The 23,820-nt window shown below is 39.5% G+C and overlaps 1 protein-coding gene across 3 annotated transcripts in view; it reads right to left on the reverse strand.

The window, feature by feature from the left end:
* LOC131086579 (VPS10 domain-containing receptor SorCS1) overlaps positions 1–23,820 on the reverse strand; it is a 257,794-nt gene that overhangs the window by 134,637 nt on the left and 99,337 nt on the right. For all 3 annotated transcript variants that reach the window (XM_058029651.1, XM_058029653.1, XM_058029652.1), the window contains exon 3: positions 8,920–9,019. In XM_058029651.1, the coding sequence (XP_057885634.1) occupies positions 8,920–9,019 (100 nt within the window). The remainder of the gene's footprint in view (positions 1–8,919; positions 9,020–23,820) is intronic.

The raw sequence follows: 23,820 nt of genomic DNA on the forward strand, positions 1-23,820 counted from the left end.
TCAAACTCTATGCAATGTGGTGTGCAAAGGAGCCCTAATGCAGGGAAAGGTGATTTTTCTTTTTCACCATATCTGATGAAGATACATCTTCTAATTCTGCATTGTGATTAGGCATCACAAGTTAAGGTTTTGTTGGTAACTATGCATTTGCATGGAGAACTTATTCCACAGCTATCATTGGTCTGCGTGGAAAAAGACACTGAACAAACACATAAACATCTCATCACTCCACAAGAGAGACAAAACCCTGAGAAATGCCTGCACACAAAGAATTTGTAATGAAAGGACCAGACCACAGTTCCCTTCTAATTCTCCTTATTATCTCTAATGAAGGAATTAGGTACATGGGACTGGAGACTGAAGAGATTTTATATTTACAAAGAGGCAGAGAGACCTAAATGCTTATGTGTAGTGGAGAATTCAGTGTTTTGAATTGAAGCTGTTCAGGGCAGAGTTTTAACAACAACAGAATCAGCAAAGTGATTAAAAATGTAATTTAAGCACCATTATGTTCTACCGTTTTCAGTAGAATTTATCTTGGTAAATCTCTAAAGAATTTTAAAAGGAAACATTTCAAAACAAAATGGCCTTAGCTTTTTGCACCCAAAACATTGTTATTCTAACATCAATCTCTTCAAGACAGAAAAGTCTTAGATGACCTCAGCAGAAAAAAATACTGTTTTGACTAGGAATAAGTGCTTTCAATTAATATGATCTTTTTTCTTTCTCTAAATAACAAAATCCATTATTCATAACATTCTATATGCAATACAAAACTGCAAATTTGATTTTTGCTTGTCAAATCTGTGCTAATTTAAATGTTTCTGTGAAACATTATCTTTTGAAAATATTTCACCAGCTTTTTAACTGCAGTGTCAGTTTAAGAAAAAGCAACAAAAGTGTGTTGGCTGACAGATTTATGGTAACAGTTGGCCACACTCAAAATTTACTACCAAGTATTTCTCTCAAATCCCCACATGTTCTTCTTAGCAAATGTGCACAGAAACACTGGGAAGGTACAAGTGTGACCTGAAGCATTCACCATGGCATGATTTCACTCCCCTATCCATGAAAAAATGTTTATGAAACAGTGGTCTAGGGTTTGATCCATTGAATCAGAATACATAGCAAGCACTCCTCTGATAGCTCTTTGTGAATGTATTTTGGTTAATGTCAACCTCAACACCATCCTCAGCACTGCCTCCAACAATTGCCATTGTCATTGGTCGGCTCCTCAACAGTTTTCTCTCCTTTGCTCTCACTTATCCCTAAAATATTTACCTTTACAGAAACACTGACCACATTTCAGTCCTTCTGAACATGGTGGAAGAGATTCCTCCACAGAAAAACTTGAGTTTGTGCAAATTTGTGGGAGACCCATGCCCATCTGAAAGCCATGTTGTGGCAGATAGAAATAGAATTAATTCTGTTTATTCCCACCCACAACCTCCCTATGCCATTGCTCTCACAGCTGTGTGATAGGCATTGCATTATCCTTGCTCCCCAAGTTATATGCCTTTCCTAGATGTTTTAATTCCTTTTTGACTGCTATTGAGAAGGAGGTGGAGAGATGGGAATCAAAAAACACAAGAGAAAAGATACAGATTACAGTGCCTTATTTTCAGTCAGTTCTGACACTTGAATTCTCTGTTTGGTGTTATATTTGACTCTTTTTTATTATCATCATTATTATTCAGGTTCTGGAAAACCTCTATCTGTCCTTCCAACAAGAAATCTAAGCCTTTCACTTAGTAGCACTAAAAGGAAAAGACCATTCATGGTTTTTGCAACATCTTTTTCATACCAGACACTTAATTATTCCCATTTGCTCCACGAAGCTTGGCTGCCTCCTCAAGGATCTTTTACTCTCAATTTGAAATCTGAGTCATCACTTGTTGGTCTCTATTTCTCATGCTATTTGCATACAAGTCAAATTCCACATTTTCTTAGCAGTAGATGGCTTTCTAATTACATCCATTAATCTTTGCCATCACTCCCCTCTCTCTGCATTTACTAGCTCTTATCAATCAGAAGTTTAATAATCTATAATATTTTTCTTGTTTATTTTCTTCACTTTTTTCTCCCTGTACTCCAAGCACAGCTAGACAGAAGGCAAAACCCTCGAGTATCCTTTAATTTCATCATTCATTTGTGCATAGCAACATATCTAGACTGCAGAAGGAGTCAGCAGTTGCAATCTGCTGGCAAACATGCCCTACAGATCACACAATCTGCTAATGAACAGAGAGCACTTTGCTGCAGGCCTAGCAAGGGAGGGTTGAGTGGTCAATATTCAAACAATATTTTGGGGTTTTTTTACATTATCATTTCCAAAGTGCCACAAAACAGTCATTGTATGGTTATGTGTCACAGTATCATATTCTTTTTCCCTTGAAGGTGAACTTCCAAAGATATATAGTATGAAGACAACTTCCAAATTTCATGACCAAAAAGTAATGTTCCTACCATGGCACAACAGGGAAAGGAGATAAAAGAGATTTAGTTATGTATCTTTAATACCTCAAAACCCAGAAGGTAACTTAAAAAAGCCTGCTGTACATATTTTTAGCCCAACTTTATGGGACACTGAACAAACTGATTTTCAACTGCTTGGGACCAGTTTTTCATAGGAAAAAAAAAATCAATATTATGGCAACTCAATTTCTTCCTGGTTTGAACAGCCTTACTTATGGAAATGAATGGAGCTACAAGTTTGAAGCTATGACAGGTCTGTTCTTGCTCTGCCATCAATCCCAGCTGCCTGCTTATGGCCTGCAAGCAACATTGCTCCAGCACTCTCTAAGCTGCTGGCACGTGTCCTTCCTTGCCAAAAGGGATGTCATCTGTTCCAGAGTATTTGGTAAATCACAGAGGAATTTAAAAGGGATAAAATAATTGAAGGACATTCAACAAGAGATTATCTTGCATAAATTTTAATTGTCCAGTTTGCAGAAAACAGGGAACGGACTCAGAAGGGAAAGAACACTTTTGAAACTCTCAAGTTGGATTCCGTGGCTTGTACCTCCCTATCAGTAGTTTCAACACCCAGTGTGCCCTTGGAGACTTCTGTGAGATACAAAGGCAGACTGTAGTGCTACTCTGAGTGAGGAAATGTCAGAACTGCCACTATATTTGATAGGCTTACAAGAGCAGAAGTGGAATAAATGGGCTTTGATTTCACTTCATATCCAAGAAGAGATATGGATGTAGAGTAATGGCAAGGGCTTTGTGTGCAATGGCTATTGTGAGAGCTGTCATGTACTGCAGCCATGAATCAGAAAGTTTGGTAGCAGATGCTGCCAGACACTTCAAAAGTAAAAATATTCACTTTGAAAGATGAGGTTCTGCCTTCAGTTTGTTAATATGGACCAAATGATTGTTAATTATTTGTTTCCCCACAAACTCAGTATTAAAGACAGCACCAGCTTTACAGTGACACATCTTCAGTGTCTCCAGAGAAACTACCCAACTGCCAGATCACATCCAGCAGATGTGAGCAACAATCCACCTTCCTAAACTAGTAAAAAGTTATCCTTGTTTGCATGTGAGATAGGAGGCAGAAAAGACAGTCTTCTGAAATGGAAATAAAGTTTAAACTTGTTTATCTGGTTCACAGCCAGAATTACTCTTGAATCTAAAGGTATTACAAGCAAAAGTGAAAACTGTAATTGCATTAACCCAAGGACATCCCAAGATTATCAGATTTTCCAGTTACCACCACCAGAGGCTTGTAAAGCAGTTGACTTAATCCATCATTATTGCGGAACTGCAGAAAATTAAAGACTTCTTAGTTCTCAGTGTGACACATCCCTGTTCCCAGGGGTAGGGAACTGTTTGCATGTGTACAGTGCTATCCATTGAACCACCCCTGCAGCCCAAGATAATCTCCTGTAGGTTTTCAACCCTTTTCAGATGAGGTGGACCCTGTAGCTCAAACTGCTGAATGAAACAGATTTAGGCCACTGTATTTAGAGAAAAAAATACTCTCTCTGAAGCAAATGATGAGGCTATAAAGGAATCATTAATTGTGGTCATAGCATAGGAGACATTTCATTCACCGTCCTATGTTATAGAGCATTTAATCCAAACAGAAGTTTCCATTTGAACAAATTTATGTTTTGATCTCCAAAACGGTGCAGGACAAAGTGGCTCCTCCCTTTAAAAAGGTATGAAAACATTCTCAGAGAGCATCTTGAAATCTTCTGTTCACTACAACATTTCAAAAAAACCCCAAACAAACAAAAACCCCCAAAACCATAAAAAAACCCCACAAAGCAAACAAACAAACAAACACACAGTGAAAAAAAAAAAAAAACCACCAACCAAAAACCCCCAAACAATTCCAACCATTCACATATGCTTTTTGGTCTCTTATGACTGTCTCTTTGAAAGCTTGACTCACAGCCTGCAGCTAACAAGGACCTTTCCTTCCAAAAAAAAGAGAAGAGCAAGAAAATAATTGCTTTTACCTCAGCAAGAGTGGACTGCAATCACACAATGTGCATGACTGACAGAGGCTGGTTTCCCACTGTGCCTAATTTGCTAAGGATGCCATCCCATGACCACCACAGGATTGACTCAGCCCACAGTGAGGTGTGCTCAGAGCTCTGCTGAGCTCTAACCTCTCCAACACAAACTGAAAGCCTTCACACCAAAATTTACAGAGGCTACAAGGAGGACACGGCCAGAAAAAACTGTTTTTCCTTGACTGAAAAAATCAACACCTGCCCTCACATCAGAGCTCTGAAAGTTTCCATAGCAAGGCAGGTCAGAAATAGAATTTTTAGAAGTGTTCTCAAAGTGATTTTAGCAACTGAAGATAAGCAGACTCCTGAGAAGCAGCAATGCCAGGTGGAACTGTTCACCTCTGTGGACACTTACCACAGCCCTTAGAAAAGTGTAAATAAAGCACACAGCTCCAGGTCTTACCCTTTATACAAGGGGGCAGTTTACATTTCACAAACAGAACTTCCCTAAGGCAAATCAACTTGCCCAATACCACAGGATAGAAAGTAGCACTCAATCATTTCCATTTCAGCTAATAAGGGTAAATTTTCTACTGTCTTGACAAATAGAAACTTCTGCCACTTACTCTGTACGAACCACCAGCCAATGCTAGAAAGAACAGAAGGCTAGGCTGCCATTCCTTTAATTTCCCTTAATTTAAAACTCATTAATATAAATAAATTTGAAGTAGTTGGGGATCTAGCCAGCATTGAAGCCCAAGCAATTTTATTTACAATAAATATCTGCTATCTTGGTGCTACACACTCACCAGGACAATGCTTAACACACTGTGATAAAGGTGATAAACACAAGCAGTGAATATCAATGAAGAGGAAGGCATCTGTAATCCATTCATCTTTAAAGAGGAAAAAAAAAAGTAACACTGTTCCACACAGCAATTAAAATCTGAACAGTTGGAGGAATAAAGCAAAAAAAAAAAAAAATCAAGGCAGGCCCGTGGAAAGGGAGAGAATAAAAACAAACAAACAAACACTACCACAAAAACAAAAACCCACAGGAAATATCTGATGCACTAGTCCTATTAACAGCATTAAAGTCACTGGCAGATACTATCACCCAGCATTTGTTAATTAACTGAAGATACACTGATACAGGGGGCTTGAAAGTGCAAAGAACAAAAGGGCTGCACAAACTGGCTCTTTGCAGAGAGCACTGTGCTTCCTACAAGGATACAGCATCTAAACCAGCCAGCAGCACTGCCTGAGTCAGAGAACACCTCCAGTTAAACAAATTCTGGAGTCCCCACCACAACCCATTCACTTTTTACATGTGTATGCCTATGATTTTCCATGCAATGAGTAAAAACAACCTGTCTGAAAAGCTTTTATAGAGAAAGACTGCAAAGCTTAGTGCATGTGACTTTCTAGGAAAATCAACAACACGCTTCTGTGAAAACAGAATTTCAAGGTATCTACTTGGATTTGTATTTTAGTTTAGTTTGTAACCCATCAGCATTATTCCCAAACAGTATTTCTTCATGTAGAAGCATTCAAATTATTTTCTTTCTCATCACAGAAGTCTCTATGAACCTAACAAATAAACCAGTGTTGACATACCTAAGCCTAGGGATTTATTGCACATTGCACATGTCTCTTCTGGAGACTTGTTGACAAATACTCAAACAGGCTCTGTGTCTTTGGCAAGATCCATGTGGTACATTTTTTACCCCCGATCTCTGTCATCTGTCATACGACCAGGTAGCACAGTAATTCAGTAAAAGGAAAGAAAACTAAAAAATGTTTCCACTTCTCTTTGCCAGGACTTATACATCACTATGTTAGTAACAATTTTCTGTCATTTCCTTTGGAAAATATTGTAATTCAGAAAAATGCCAAGCAACAGCAATAGGTCATCAGTTTAAATTGTAAATAATGATAGACTTTGTTCTAATTTTTTTTCCCAAGCATCCTTTTGGAATAGGACATTGCCTGTGATGTCTGGTTAAAGGATTTAATTTTGTTCAATAAAGAGACATGAATTGGAAGTCAAAAGCTTTTAGAAATAAATTGGCATGCATGGGCTGTGGGAAGCTCTGCAAATATGGGTATTTATAGACCCATTTTTCTTCTAGATGGAGAAGAGCAAATAAATTACAACAAACAATTTATTCAACATGATGTTGTTTGTTCATTTCCAGAATGTGAAAATAATCAGAAATTCATGAACAAATCTATCAATTATTTTAATAAATCCAATTACATGCATTCTACCGTTCACTGTTCTAAGTGCTCTGCTTTGCAAAGAGACAAGACTTACATAAATGGTACACTTGCTTTCTTTCATCACAAGCAATCAGTCCTGAGTCAGCTAAGTTCAAAATTTACCTTCTGTTTCAATGGAACTACTCCTAAAAGTTAAATATGTGCTAAAAGAATTATTTTTTTTCCTAAACAAGGCAACTTCAGTAAGTAAAGTACATGCTGACCCCCTTACGGATCACTGCTGTAGCAAGGTCTCTCATCTAATAACTTCAAGATGAAAAATGCACCATTTTCTTTTCCACTACTGAAGAAGCCTTTTCTCTCTGCCAAGGAAGGCCTTGTGAAACAAAGGACATTGAAGGCTGCTGCTGTATTCTGAGAAATCACCACATACAACTCATATTTAGGGAAAGCACACTGCTAGCATTTGCCCCACACTAACTGCAGCAGTGCATAAACCCTTCACATGAAGGGCACAAATTTTATAAAACTCATGGAGTTTAGAGGAGTTGAGTGCTAAATTTCAAAAGTATTTCTGTATTTATACACCCAGCCCACATTAGTGAAACAAAATGCAACTTTCAAAGTGATCAGAGTTTCTGAAAGCATTGTTATCAGAGTTTTAGGGGAGGAGAGGGGATCAGGTCTTAGAAGCCATAGATTTTTCCTTGGTGGCAAAATTTTTTAATGTGTTTCCTTCTTTTCATTCCATAGCAGGAATAATAAAGACTTTAATCTTCTGTATTTTTGCTTTCCCCGTGGAAGAATTCTGAGTGTGGACACATGCCATGCCCTCTTAGCCTCGGGAGACTATTTGGGTGTCTAAAATCAAATGTTTATTGATAGAATGGCCTGATGTTCTACAAAAACAGCATAAGGAGGGCCTCCCGAAGTTCTCCCTGCAAGCCTAACTCTGCTCCTGCTAAAATAAGCATTGAAAAATTCAGTCTTTCCACCTGACCATTACCTAGGTCCTCTCATCCCAGGTGTTGCAGATTTCTTCTGGCACTAGATCATATTGACTACAGGCCAACTTTCCAGCAGACTTCTGCCAGAAAAGATAGTTCCACACTTCTGCCTGGAAGCTTTTTCCTTCCATCTATTTAGTTTCTGAGCTGGAAAGGGATTCGTTTTCAGGCAGGTCAGTCCTGGATCCAGCTCACCAGATGGCTACACAAACAAGGATGGCAGAGAAGGGCAGGGAGTGGGAGGGAGCAGGATGCAGCCAGAGGTGAGGAAGGTTTTTCAGTGCCAGCCTGCACGTTGGTTGGCTTGCTGAAGGACATTTAAGTGATCTCATCAATTCATTCTTCAGCTCCTAGAGAAGAGTTTCATATCTCCTTCAGGGTCAGTATCAATGAGATGACATCTCTCCACTAATTTGGGGCCATTTAATTGCAATTTAAACTGCTAAGCATTGTCCTTTCTCGTTAGGACAGCTCCCTCTTCCTTTCACTGTCTGTCTTAAAGACACATAATTGTTTCAGTACAGTGAGAACTGCATTATAGTGACCTCAGCTGCCCAAATACACTCAGACTCCTTTAGAGATGAGACTACTAACATTTTCTGCCAGTGCAATTCAGCTTTGCCTGAATATAGTGACTCAGGGACTAAGAAACAAGGAGTAGAAAACGAAAAATTTTGTCACAAAATTATCTCAAAGAAGGCATCCAGATTCCTTTCATGAATATGTCAGCATTATAAATTCATAGTAAAGTGTTAGTCACTAGGGTGTCTGAATGATTAAAACCTTCTGGGCTTTGAAGACATTTTCTCTGCAGGAATTTGTCAAATCCTGTTCAGTTCACCTTTGGGAGCACTTAGAAGACAAATAATGTTACATACAATCTGGTCACTGTTAGATGCATTTCTGCCTTTTTAACAAGGCTCTCTCTCTTCCAGAGAACAAAATCAACACCATCCAGAAGGTAAGCAAACAATCACATGCATGGTACTGTCCATTTAATAGCCATCCTTCCCTGGTATTACTGGTAAGTGGGATAGGTGGTACAATTTGGGTTATATTTTGATGAAGTAAAGACATTTTTCTAAAGACATTTTTTTTCAAGGCAAGAGTGACAGAGAGATTCCTGCTACTTATACAGTAACAAATATTGAGAAAATTAGGAGAGACCTGCAGGGCAGAAATGGCATCATAAAGGTAAAATGAGCCAACACATCGCCACCTACCTTACGTTTGTTTGTTGGGCAAACATACAAGTAGCTCAAAATAGTCTTCAAACCAACTTTATCATTCAGTTTCTCATATGTTGTCCCATAATCTGTTGACCTACAATTCAAGAGATTCTTGTAAGTACAAACACTTAATCACAAAACCACAAGTCACTTGGCAGCTTTTCAATATAAGTCATGCTTTAAATAGCAGAATGGCTCTCCAGAGCTTTTTCAATGATTCATGTAGTATATAATGATACTTAATTATATACACATAGCATCATGTGCATGTTTCTCATTTGCATTTAAATTAGATTAGGAAAAATTCAACCAGCATCTTCCCAAAGCATTTAAAACATGCACAATAAGAAATGCTACATTCTGCATACAGAAGATAATGATTGTCAGATATGCCAAATAGCAGACAGCAAGAGACTAAGGTTATCAGTTCATCATAAACTCCAAGCTTGGACTGATTTTGTTAAGATGGTTCATCTCAGCATATGCCAAAGTAGCTTCTCCAACACTGACTAGCAGAAAGGCTGGACACATGTGCTTTATTCTTGCCTTAAAAGCCACCATTCAACCATTCAGTAGAGAAAATAAAATTTTTATGAAATGAGGACTGCCCATAAAAACATTGACTACATGACTTGGAGAAGAACAAAAACTGTGAACAAATAAGACTGTCCAGTGTCCCTGTAGGAGTTACTCTTAACATGTGCCTGAAACCAAGATCAATCATCAGCAGAGCTTTTATTCATTGTACAGCTCATGCTTGCCTGAATTCCATCCCAGTATCCCAGGGATTTAGATAATCAGCCCAGTCCAGTAGAGTTGGCATCCATAAATTGCAGAAAGGGACACATATCTGGGTAACAGACATTCAAAAGCATAACATATTCTTGTATCTCATCTGTAACATGTACAAATGGGCCTATGCAGAACTTCACGTGCAAGCAGTAACAAGAATTTTCCCTTTTGCTAAGCACTCCAAAACCAGACATTCTGAAGTAAAATCTTGCCACTCATTATTTACAGGTTTATTTATAGGTTCTCTCCTATCGGGGCAACAGTGGCTAAATTCACAAAGGTATTTAAGACCTTTAATGCTTACTCTTTTTTTTTTTTTTTTTTTGGTGGAATATGGAGGGTGAAACATTTCTGAATCAAGTATCATTCCTACATTCATATTATAGCTTCTGGGATTTCAGATTTTGCAATCAGTGCATGAATAAAACAAGAAAGCAGCAGCTTAGAGTTTTATCCATGAAAGATGAATTGCACTAAAACGTGAATCTGCATTAAAGTTGAGTCTTTCTATTCAGGAACTTTATAGAAGCCTTTGCACATATCTGCCTGCTCATATAACAACTGCCCTATGATTTATGTCTATAGATTTCTCCTTCCCTCCAATAAACACACGCCCTCCTGTGTGCATGTATGACCTTTGGTGTTTAGAGCATTAACGTCAAATTCTCAGCTGCTGACTGATCTTTCCCTTTATAAGGTCATCTCTCTCAGGAGCACATATAAACTAACTGAGCTATTTCCTCAGAGGATTGAGGAGCAGGATTCCGTGCTGGCTGTTTCTGTTACTGAATATTTCAGAGATGCTCCAGAATCCAGGTGAGGGGATCCGCAGCAGGGTGCTGAGCACAGCCTGGCCAAGGACTGCAGCTTCCCTTTGCTGCCTCACCCCACCTCACCACCCAGTCTTTTCAGAAATGAGTATTTCTGCTGCTCTCTGCCTAAACCCCCCAAAAGCTACCCCCTTTGTGAGGTTTCAGCTGACAAAGACATGCAAAGAGAGTAAGGACTAAATCTGACCCGCTGAGTTAGGAAAAATATATTAACGAAATAATGCTGCTTTTTCGTATACCAGTGACAATGAATTCAAAATGGGATCCTTCAAAAGGGGATAGGAGCAAAGAAAATCTGAGACATAAAGCTTGCTTTGAAATTGTTCAAGAAAGGCAGCCAGTACCCCTGCCACAACACAGCAAAATTATGTCAACAGCCTATTGCAAATAGCAATCTCAGAATTGCCAGCCACTTCTTACTTCAAGTCTCTAGGCAATTGTTTTGCATTCACAGCTTTATTTACAGGTAACACTCTATACAGATGGAAGCGTGTGCTTCTGTCAACATCCATAAAAGAAACCGAAAGATTTAAAAGCTTAGAAAAACATAATTTTTTTTCCAGATGAACGAATTCACAAGCAATCAAAGGAGCTACTATTAGATCTTACTCTCATTATTGTGTTCTAAACTGACAATAGATAGTCCTTCTACCTTCCCATTCACCAGTTTTTTCTTTTGTCCCACTTTACAATTACCCTTAATTTTAACAGGGGCAAGGAGGGGCAGAGGGAGAAAATGTTATATATACAAGAGCAGATAGGCATCCATAAGTGTTTTAACACAAAGAAACGGTAATATAAACATTTGCAGAGCAGTGGAGAAAAAAGAATTATATCAAATGAACCATACATGGGAATATCCCTGCATACATTTGAAGTCTCTGTTGGGATGTACCCCAGGCATATCACCAACCTGCATTTGTCTTAATTCTTATATATATATATGTATGTATATGTGTATACAAGCAGGCACTGATTAGCAGCCTAGATAACAAGCTTTCTTTATCTTATTAAATGGGTGTATAAAGCAGCATGAGACTGCTAACCCATAAAAACACATCAGCCATTGGAAGGCATAGGAAGCCAGCCTAACCTGGAAGAGCTGCAAAAAACAGATGCACCTCAGCAGGGTGCAGGCATTAATGACAGAATAGGATCAACAAATTCAATCCCAGTTATCTGAAGGGGAAAGGATATGCAGCAACCAACATCTCCACATTTTGTGTGGAAGGCTGCTCCTCTGAAGTTCTGCAGAGAGAAATCAATTTTAGTCCATTTGTATAACATGAGCAAGCAAATGCCTGGAGAAATCATTGTAAAGCACTAAACCCAGGACTTGCAGAGCTGAAAACACAAAAATAAACTATGGCCTCTAAATAGCTACAGCTAATGGCATAACTGTATGTAAATGAGTGATCAGTAAACCTTACTTTATTGTGTCTTGAGCAGACATGTGTGTTGCAATGGTGCCTCAAATTGTTTGGGGGGAGAAGGGGGATGTGAGTGGTACATTGTGGATGTCACTGAAAGGCAGATGACAGTAGAAGAATAACATTCAGAAAATAAAAGTATTTAGATTCAATTCTGAACTTCACACCTGTCCCACCATATTAGTTGTAATTGCTATCATTAAATCCCAAATTTTACCAGTAGCTGTTTAAAATCCAACTCCCTATTTCTCCAGTCAAGCAGAAGACAATGCAAGAAGATAAACATTTTCATTATTACTAGCTCATTTCACAGTGTAAAAATGCATCAGAATTGTGGGATTGAAGCTCTGGCCTTCCCAGTAATAAATTAAAACAAAACTAGAAACATATAGAATAATTTCTGTTTTGCAAACTATTTGCAAGAAAGCTGACATTTAAATAACTTCATTATTATTCATTGACAGGGCTTTTCCCTCTCCTCCCGTCAGGGTAAATGACATTTCTATTACAGTATTATAATAAACTCCTGCACATTTTAAATAAAGTCACTGAATTCCATTAGTCCACCTACTGTCATGAATATATCTCAATCCATTCCTACCAATATTTCACAATTATAACAGGCATTCTGAATCAACCAGCAACATGAACCCTGTGGAAATTTTCTTCTTTGCCAAGGAGCACAGACTGACATTCAGAGTACTGTCACTTTGAATATATAGATTCAATAAATTCCCTAGCAAGTTGCTGTTTTCTCCTTTGTTAGAAATTTAAGATTGCCCATAGTTATTTTACATTAGATGCTGAAAACTGGAAGAACCGAACAGTTGATCATTTGGTCAGGAGGGCTTTTTTTTATTTATTTTTTTGCATCAAGATCTTTCTGGAACACTTAGTGAGAAAAAACGAAAGCCATTGCTTGCAGACTTTAAGCTGTCTCATGTCTCCTGCTTATTGAGTACAGCTTTCTTCCCATGTTAACAGATTAAGCTACTTGTTATAACACATATCATTAAGAAGCAATCACTTTAATTGGCGCCATTTACTTTTTATTTTCTTTTCCCACCAGTTACGCCTGGTTTTCACATATTAACTTGACTGCTTCCCCCAGCTCCACCATGAGAACACTGCATTTCATGTCCTTATTCCCCCCCTCCTTCCTTCACAGTTTAATTTGCTGCTCTAACCGTGGTCCAAGTGGCAGCCAGGAGCAGCATCACCTGTGGTGTGGTCTGTGAGCAGCAGGGCAGGAGCACTGGCAGAGATGGGCTCTGGCATTTTGCCCTTTCTGCACATGAATCCACCCCTGGCACAAGCCAGGCATTTCCAAGTTAAGCAAAGACTATTAGATCTTGTGTTCCAACCTGACACATAACTGAGTTTGCCACCTGGTTTGCCTCCAAAGGGAATGGCCAGGTGAGCTCAAGATTTGCCAGTTGCTATCGTATTAATCTCTGCAAGAGCAGATTTTTGGAAAGGAACCTTTCAGATTACAGAAGGCAGAACTGCAGAGCCACAGGCTGCACTAATAAAATGCTTTCAAATTAACAAGTTTTTAATAAAAGAATAATTAAGACATTAAAAATTAGCTTTCATGTTTGAATGCAAAAAATACTGGAGCAGGTAATTCTGGAGCAAATTTGTATTCCTGTATGCAGTGTTTCAGGCCTGTTTGTAATCTCTGCTGTAGAGTTGTTGACTTTTGCACTCTTGTTTTCTGGGGAGACTTTGAGGTTGAGATGCTATTCCTTCATCCCTCAAATTGAAACTCTTTACTTTGGTTTCATAGCCAGGTAGTAAAGCTTCCCATTGATTTTTGCCACACCACCATGTTTCACAAAAGCTAGTAATGTCAAAGTCTTCTTCAACAGCTGGCCATTTATGTTCACATGTTCCTCCTGTTAAGCCCTTCACAAGGCATTGATAGATATCGCTTCTGCTTTAATGCCTAACTCCTTCATGTGCAACCCTGCTGGTTTTTTTTCCAGAAAGTAATAATGCCTGATCTCAGTTTCTCAGGGTGAAACTTTTTTTTTAAAAGTAATTATTTATTTTCATAGAAAGTTACTTGTGCTTTGCAAATTACCTTGCTTCACCCAGACACTTCTCACCACTGTCTGTCATTTTAATTCATTGTATAAATAATTCCCCAAGGCTTTTCACATTTCTAATGGGATCTGTTTGCTCAGCTCATGGAGACTGACACATTTTGAATAGAGTTATACAATTCCACCTGGAAAAGCAATTGCAAGATATAAACACAGTAAGTCCTCTGTCCTTGGACAAATTTCCATGTAGAAAAGAGCTTCATAAGAGTATTGCAAGACTTTGGTTCAAGGGGGCAATGGTCTGACAGCAGTGCCAAGCCAAACAATTGGTCAGCATTTCTTTAAACATCTGTAACAGCACTTCACATGTCACAACATTAAAACACTTCAAATTTATCCAGGCAGGTTGGAATTAAATTTTTTGACATCTCCAGCATAAAGAAAAATAAGGTATTTCAAAACCCAAGGGACCCACGTGCCTCACTCCCTAAGTGAACACATTTCTGATTACTTTTTTCTCATGAGGCTCTCAGCAGGCTGGGAAATAATACTGTTCCCCCTGCCTAGGTGGGCAAACAGAGGGAAAGACTAGATAACTAATCCTACATTTGAAGGAAGGCTGTGACAGAGCCAAATTCAAGTCCCCTCAGGCTCCACCATCTTCCCATTCCATCCTGACAGTTTAAAATTTTCTGGGGTTTTGTGAGTGCAAATAAGGACTGGAAGAAGCCTTGCTATCAATGGCAAACCGAAGAAGTACAAAATTAATAACAGTTTAAATAGGCATTTTAGAACAGATTCAAAACTCCATTTTGAAAATATTTTCTTCCAGTCTGACCTGTGATGTAGGTTTTACTCGAAATTAAGTCATAAATTTGTATGAGTTTAATGAAATGTGTAATTTTTTTCCACTCATGGGAAGAATTTTCTCATAAAATTTCCCACCTGCAGAAGACACCAAGAAGACTTGGAGAGGGAGTAAAAAAATTACAAAGAAACAATAGGAAACTATTAAACTGACATTTCTCTGCATAATCAGTTAAAGTAATTCAATTTTCTTCTTTTCATTTTCAATCAACTTTTATTTAGAGTAATGTAAATGAACAGAAACCTACACACTCAAATTTCTTGTAATTTTTGGCTTAATATAGTTCAGCTGATTATTGCTATAAATAATTTAAAGATGTGACAAGCAGGAGAAGCAGCTCATATTTTATCATACAATCTCTATTCTAACTATTGCATTGGATAATTTTTCAAAATGTGACACAATTCAGAAAGAAAGAATAGAGGGGATTGAGAGTGCCATGAGTTGTCATTTGTAGGTGACACAAATGAGAGGCTTGTCTCTCCTTCAAGTAATGGGTTAAGAAAGAGATATTTGCCAAATCTGCCTTCCAAGCTGTTCCGGTGGAGAGTCGGTAACTCCAGTTACCAACTCAGGGAAGCAGAGAATATTTGTTCCTCTGTCAAGGTCAACAAGAATTTGGTCAAGAAGTCATGGGATGATGACAGTGGGAATATTCCAACAGGACACAGGACAGGTTCTATGGGATGAAAGGAAATTGTGCAATCAGGGTGAGGTTATTTCTTACTCTTATCTGTGTCAGATGAAAGGTGAAGGAAATGGTCAGTTATGAGAAACATGCAAGAATTCCCAGTTGGACAAGCCAGAAGAGCAAATCCACTCATACCATAATGCACAGCATTAGACAGCAGTAAGACTTATGACTGTTAAATGCAAGGACAGGGAAAAAGAGGATTTTTCCTAATAATCAGGGCAGCACACAAATCAGAACCATTATCTGGTTTGGCTGGGACAGAGCTCTTTTCTCCTTAGCAGCTGGTCCAGTGTTCTGTTTTGAATTTTTCTGTTACCAACATGAGAATAATGTTGGTAACAGAAAAACATTTTGGCTGTGGTTGAGTGGGGTCTATGCTAAGTAAGTCACCAACTAGTTAGTGTCAGTAAAAAAGTCCACAAAAAATCTGGGAGGAAGCACAGCCAGGACAGCTGACCCAAACTGTCCAAAGAGATATTTTAACCATCATTCCAGGTTTATATAAACTGAGGGAGTTACCTGGATGAAAGGCAGATCTCAGTTTGGGAACAATTTGGTGTCTGTTGGCAGGTGGTGATAAATGGTATTGAGCATCACTTGTTTTTCTTGGGGGTTATCTCTCTCCCCCCTCCCCTCCCCTCTCACCCTTTAATTGTTACATTTTACTTTGTTTCATTAACTTTTCTTGTCTCAAGGGATGAGTTTGGGGCTTTTATTTCTGATTCTCCTTCATATCCTCCTGGGGTGGGGGCGAGTGAGAGAGCAGCTGGGGTTAAAGCACACCACCTGGCTGGCAGGACTGAAAGTTGACATAAAGTCTCTGCAATTGCCCAAGCATGAGGCTCTAAGTCTTGTAAGTGCTTTTTTATCACCTGAAAGCTTGGACAATGGTGCTGAATAGGCTTAAGTACTCTTGTCCTGAGATCAGAATTATCCACCTGAATTGATCTGCACTGCTCTTGCTGTGATGCAAACCTTGTCTCTCTGAACTGCTAAAGACTGGCTGGTATCTATTCTGCTAAAGCATAGCATTCTTTGCAGAGATCAATCACAGCTGTACAAGCCATAGTGAACAACCCTTAGAACAAACTAATCCATGTTGTTCACTCAGCTTCTTCTCGGAGACACCTGGTAAATTCACTGGAAAATAAAACCTGGAGAGGAAATAGTCTGTGGCACACAAAATCAATAGTACAGAATCAAAAATATAATGAGGTAAGGCTAAAACACCAATGTAGATGTATCTGTTGTAACTCTGGTGACGTGTATTCCATTGCATAATTCCTCTTCAGATCCTCCTATCTTACCAAACTAGCCATGGAACAGCATAACTCAGAACAAACTTCCATATGAAATAATACAGAGATTTCTATGCTTGTAAGATGTCATTAAACGACTTTTTAAACATCAGTTTCTGATGCCACTGCCTTTTATAGCAGAAGTAACATTCCACTCTATTGTGGAGAAGGGCTTTTTATCTTCAGGCTTCAGAGACACTGCTGCATAAAGGTTGGATACCCAAAGAAAAGAGCAACATCAAATATTTTAGCCTGAAAAAAGATCAAATTTGGATTAGATGGGAATGATGAACTTTTCCCCTCCTCCCTTTTACAGCTTCTCTAATTTTAGAGGTCCGTCTCATCTTGTTAGATCAGTAAACCCCCTTTAACTGCACAGGGCAATGGTTTCTCATGTCAGCAGGACGAGAACAGAAGATTCTGGCAGTTGATAAAATCCATATTCAGATTCCCCACTCCTCTGTCTGCTGATCAGAGATCAGATCCTGATCACACTCTCATGTAAATTCAAACTAATTACTGTGTAGGTTTCCATCACAAACGTGGAACTGGATAGCTTCAATGATCAATTGGCCCTTGCTTGGAAGCAGTTGCTTCCAGGGAATCAGAAGGATCTTTGCTGTCAGAATGCAAGACATGAAGATTTTTATTTCAAGTGTACAATTACTGAGCTTTTGTGTGAAAAATAATGCACTAAGATGGGACTGGACTCTGTTCTGGAAGTGTTTCCAAGGCACTGTTTCACAGGAGTGGACTGTAAATTCACTATTTGCAATGGGCAAATAGTGAATTTTGGGGGTCAGCTACAATCTGGAACCCCTCTCTGCTGTGTTAAGTGACCACTTGCATGATTAGCTCTGGAAAAGGGGATGGGATGTCAAGAGCAGAGGACTTTGGGGAAAATAACTGTGGAGTTACCACCTATTTTGCCTGGCTACCAGACTCCCAGCAAGGCTGGAGTTTGCCACTGAGTAAGGGGAAGGAGCTGGGTGTTCCCTTTCCATTGCCTGAGCAGCAGAGAGGGTCACTTTCCAGAACTTTCCCCTCAAATTCTCTTTCAGCTTCTCACCTCCGTGTGGCCTCAAAGACTCATCTCCAATCCCTCCCCGAGTGAAGCAGCAGAAGTCAAGAGCAGGGTAGGGAGGCTGGCAGTCACAGCCCCTTTAGCTGCTCTAATCCAGGGCTGGGTGAAAGCCAGCAGTGAGAAACAAAGGAGCAGCCATCAAAGCAAGACCTCCACTTGACCCTCTCGGTGAAAGGCTCAAGAGCTGGCTCAAGTGGTGCTCTGGCTGAAACACCAGAGCCATCTCTCCTGCTCTTCTTAGGAGTCATTTTGTGCCACAGCATCTGGATGCACGTGGGAAGGACCAGTAACTCCACTAATTTTGGGCAGCTAATTAATATATACCACAAATATAATACCAAACATACCAAAAAAGCTGACAGGTTATTGATGCCCACTCATCTGAAGGTGTGTGTGATGCAAGCATTTTCTCTGTCCCTAAGTCCATAGAAGTGGTTTTCAACACTTTTCCATTTGCCATTACAACATTATTTTCAGTGAGAGACCCTGAAGAAAGGAATGAAAGTTTACTGACAACAGGCTTCCTCCTTGTCACCTTAAGGGAATTTTGGGGGATCAGTGGAATGTAAGTGGAAGAGCATCAGTCTGCAAGATCCTGTCCACCTGACTCATTTGTCAAAACAAACAAGCAGGGTAGGATGCAAACTGCTGCCCTTCCTTCCTTCATTGGGGGGGTGAACATTCTGCAACACTGCAACTCAGAATGCAGCCATTCCCACAGGCCCAGCCTCTCTCAAGGCTTATGGTCATCAACAAAACAAATCTCAGCCTAGCTGTGCTGGATATTAAAGCCATTCTGCCATATGTTTAAATCAAAAGCTGCCTTTTAAATTAGGATTGAGAATGACTTATTATTCTTCTTGCCATATGTTTACAGGGGCATACTGACATCAGCACACCCTTAATGCCAAATTCTTGCTCATAAAGTGGTTCCTTGAGTGTTGATTCTTCCCATTTTCACCCCAGTCTGGTGTAAATCACACAAATAGCAGGGACTGGAGCCCAGCAATCATCACGCTATTAACTTTCTAATTGATGGTAATGGCCAGAATAAATTTCAGGCACCCCAAGGGGTGGTTAATGGATTTTGTAGCTTGAGGGCAGAGCAACAGGAAGCCTTTCCATTAATCAGGGAGATGAGACAACCATACATGTCCTACACTTCCCACCCCATCATAACACTGAGGTCATTGCACCTTCACTAAAATCCCTCTCAGCAGGCTGAGCTCAGTTAGGAAGTTTGATACACTCGTTCAGCAGAGCTGCCTTAGCATCCACAGCCACATTATACATCCAGAAAGCCACTTCATCCCACCTCCAATTAAGAGTAAGGAGCAGTTTTACTGTGCCATAAATGCATTGCAGGTCTTCTGCAGGGTATGTACTAAAAGCCAGAGAAAAGATTTTCTGGCTAGCACCATCCAGGCATTTGCAACACAATATGCAATCTTCATTCTATCCTGCCAGTGCAAATCAACAGCTAGAAAGCTTAAAAGATCCAGACAGCCCAAGACATTATTGTCAAAATCACTGTCCAAGCCCCTTAGTTGTTATAATGGAGTAACTCCCAAGGACCAGTAGCATTTTAAAACCAGCTAAAAATGTGCTTCATGCATTAATTCATACTAAAGTTAGTGGGAAGATGCAATCCCTTAGCCAATACTAGTTTTTTTGGGGTTTTTTTTTTGCCTTGCTTTAAAATATCATTATTCCCAAAAACTGGATGGAGTAACAATACAGAAGGGAGAGAGATTAAATTTAAAAAATAGTAATTCAGAGTGTTTCATTGCACTTGTACCAGCCTTATCATTATCCATTCAATTGAATATTTTATAACAGTCTGGCTGTCACCCTACAGGAAAAAAGGTCCAATGAAACAAGGCGAAAAATCCAAATGAAACACACTTTCAGTTTCAGATTATTCCTACATTTCCTGTCAAAATTTCATTTTTAAAATATTGCAGAAGATTTATCTGAATAATGCTGCATTTCCCAGAAGAAAATTGTTCTACTGGAAAGGTTTTCAATTCATTCTCTGAGTCCAAGCAGTGAACACACTGAGCTGCCAGCTCGACTCTTAGCACACCATTGGACCTAAGAAAGAATTTGTTGTTGCTGGATGTAAAAGCTGTGCTACTGGACTACTCTACTCAAAAATCACTAATTAATGCTTTTAGGCAGATAAATACAACAAGTGTTACTGTTTTTCATTTTAAAGCAATTTGAGTGATGCAGCTCTACCATTTTTGTCAGCTGCAAATAATAGACAACATCCAGAGCCACGCAGCTTTACTTTTTTTCCTCTTGGTTGGTAGAAGAGTATTTATCACCATGTATCTCAAGGATCAGTGGGGTTATAAAGCATGCTATTTATAGCTACTCTTGGGGTATGGAGCAGGTGACAGCAATTTGTTCCTCTGACATCTAACCTTAGGTCAGCTCCAGTAGCAGAAGATGGATTTTTACAGGAAATGAAATGAAAGTACACAGCAGAAGATTAATACTGTTTTCCAGGCCTGCAGAGAATGCATGCTCCCTATCACTCTGCAGGAAAAATGGTCAGGAGCTTGTGCTGTGTGTTAAGAATAGAGCAAGCTGTGGTCAAGGTGAGGTGTTCAAACAGTCTATTAGCAAACTGATACACTGGCATCTGGGCAGGGAGGAACTGCAGGCTGACAGTCCAGAAATGAGCTCGGCTCTTCGGGTTCTTTGATTTTGAAAGTCATCTTTAAGTCAGCACCAGCTACAGATAAAATGGGATTTGCTTTTATGTTAGTGGTAAAAGATAAAAGTAAGTTAAAGGATAAAAGTAAGTTAAAGCTTGGCTGTAAATTCCATATAGGAAACATTTAGCACAACATCAGGTTACTATTTTGCCCTGCATTGCAATAACATCTTATTTTAAACAAGTTTTCTGTTTGTGAAAATATAAGGATTGAAACATCTTTACAGAGTCCCTGACAATAAAATCCTCACTGATGGGCCATATTCATCCACTACTCACAACCCATATTCCCAAACATCCTAAAAAAATTGGACCAGAAGACTTATTTACCCTAAAAGCCATCTGTTTTAATTTATTTGGAATTAAAATGATAAGGAAGGTTTTTCCAAAGATGTAGGTGTATGAAGACATTAATTATACAATCTATTCATTAAAATAATGTTACCAACAGGAGCTCAGCCAAGTACCTGAAAATTCTTTCCACCTTCTTATAACAGAGCTGTCATCCTCAGCCACCACCAACACCCTTAATAAAGGTGTGTCTTCTAACATGCTCAAAAAATTACAGCTTTGCTAACCAAATTCCACACTTGACCACAAAAGCCCTACAAACCCCCAATGTCCAAAAAAAGCTGGAAAAAGCCATGCTAATTTCACCTGTGTGAAAGCCAAGGCTGGTAGAAAAGAGTTATCAATTACAAAAGGTTCAATTTGCACTTGGAATGGCAAAGATCACACATCTACATAAAGATTATACCCTGAAAAAGGACCTTCATAAGTCCCTGGACATTTCTCTGGGAGATGGCTGCCAAGTCCTATCCTGCTGTGTGATAGAAAGTCTCTGAAAAATGACTGTAAGTGGAAGGTCTTCAATTCAGTTTTGATTTATTAGTGCCCAATTAGAGCAGACACTTTAAGGAACAGTTGCTGCGGTAGCCCTGGGGTGGAGGGGAAGGGAAGGAGGCAAGAACAGGTGCAGGATTTTAAATGTGCACTTCAAGTGGGAGCAGACATTCATGGATCACACAACCCTCCTTCCAGCACCATCTACACACACACACCTTCACCACCTGTCACAGCCCCCAAAATCTCATCACTTGCTGGGTAAAGGTCCTGTGGCAGGTGAAACAGGACCAGACAACTGTGACCAATCCTTCTATGTCTTCACAGGTCAAATTCCTGCCAAAAATGCACTGAATTTCCCTTCTTAATAGATGAGAATTGGAGGACTGTAAATACATGAAAAAAGCATCTGTGATTTTTCACTGCTTCACAATAAAGTTCCCTGTTTTGCTCATCTAATTTTTGGGTGAATAAGGCACCTTAACCTTCACATCGTGTAGGGGTTTTTCTGTCTCCATCCTCTTCCCCCTGTTTTAAAATTTATGGTTACCATTTAGGCTGATTTCAATTTCCATTAATAATATGTGCAACTGATGTACATTTAAGTGATTTTAATCATGTTGTAGTGACAGGTTTAGCTTAAAGCAGGGCTTCACTTAGAACTATCAAGTAAATTTCTCTTGAAAAGGTCAGTTTAACATTTAACAGGAGGGCCCATTCCAGACAAATTAGAATTTGCTCCACTTGCTTCAAGTGCAAACACTTTCCAGACTGGCTTCAAGAGAGGCAAGACAAGCAAAAGAGAAAAGTGTCAGGCACCCAAGAGAGAAGGTTCATCCAGCCCAAGAACTGCTCAGACACATGGGCAAAACTGAAACATCCCTGCCCCACTGTTCAAGATCTGGGGCAGAAAATCCCACAGAAAGTAGGGAAGGCAGAGCTGGGACAGTTTAGCCAAGCCCCTGACAAGTCAGATTTCTTATTTCTAATTGCTGCAGCAACAAGAATGCAGCGAGAGCAGCTTTCTGTGTGAGAGAGGGGTTACTGGGTGTGCATCCCACGAGCATTTGTCATTGTTCCTGTGCCTGCCAGAGACATTTGGGCTTTCCAGGGAAGCAGCACAATGAGCAGAGAGGCAATACCTGTCATGCTGTCCCAGTGGCACTCTCAGCTGTAGCCCAATTCCATGCACACTGCAGCTGGTGACAGCTGGAATCATCACAAATGAAAGCCAAGAAATAAGCCTATGCTTGTAGCATGTGAATCCCTGAACCAGAACTTCTAGAGAGCACAGTGACATCAGATCCTGTGGTACCCCCACATTGCTGGTGAGCCTTTCACTGTCAACAGTAAAGCAGAGCCTGTGACCTCCTGTTTCTGAGGCACCCATACAAGAATGTAACATGTCCTGGTGGATCTTTCTCATTGAAAATAAATTTTCCCTAAGGATGTTCTCAATTAGGTGACAGTTTCTGAATAAAATCAAAATATCCTCCAGGGACCTGTCCAGCCTTACTTGTACCTGGCTGAATGACATCATCCATTTAGTGACAGGTTTCACAGTCTATTTTACTATCAGGTTTTACTAGTTTCAAAAACACAAAATTCCTCATAAAACAGAAAGTCTGTTTGTCTAGACAGCCAAGTAAGTCTGTCCAGACAGCTAAGTAAGTTCATCATGGTGTAAATTTCCCCTGAAAACTCCCAAGTTCTTCAGGAGTCCTGGAGAAGCCTTCAAGAGTATTTTTGACATTTGTGCTGTCACACTTCCTGAACAATTTTCATTACTTCACAGGTTTGTGCTTCTGCCTAGAAAGAGTGGTTGGGGGAAAAAAAAACCAAACAACAACCCAAACAAAAACCAATAAAACCACAATAAAACAAAAAGACAAAGCCACATACACACAAGCACAGTGTTTGAAAATTCAGGGATAAAACTGAAATTTAAATCAGTCATTTGTAGGGTCGCTTGGAAATGCTTCAGACACATTTTCACTTTAGAAAATGCCAACCTGCCAAAGCAAACCTTTTCCTGAATGGAATTTCCTTGCAGAACAACAGAAGGAGCAGATTTTTTTTTTTAGTTCTGAGATGTGAGAGGTCCAGGTTTTGTTGGGAAGAGAGGACAGCACTCAGCAGAACAGTCAGCAAAAGCACTGATGCATCTGTAGCTGTCTAAGCATTGGAACAACAGCTGGGGCTGTTACTGCAGCAACCACCAATACCCTGAAATTACTTCCAAGCAAATCCTCCTTCACAGCAAGGCAAACACTGAGATGCAGC

Source organism: Melospiza georgiana, chromosome 8 (assembly GCF_028018845.1).
Source record: "Melospiza georgiana isolate bMelGeo1 chromosome 8, bMelGeo1.pri, whole genome shotgun sequence".
Taxonomy (NCBI): domain Eukaryota; kingdom Metazoa; phylum Chordata; class Aves; order Passeriformes; family Passerellidae; genus Melospiza; species Melospiza georgiana.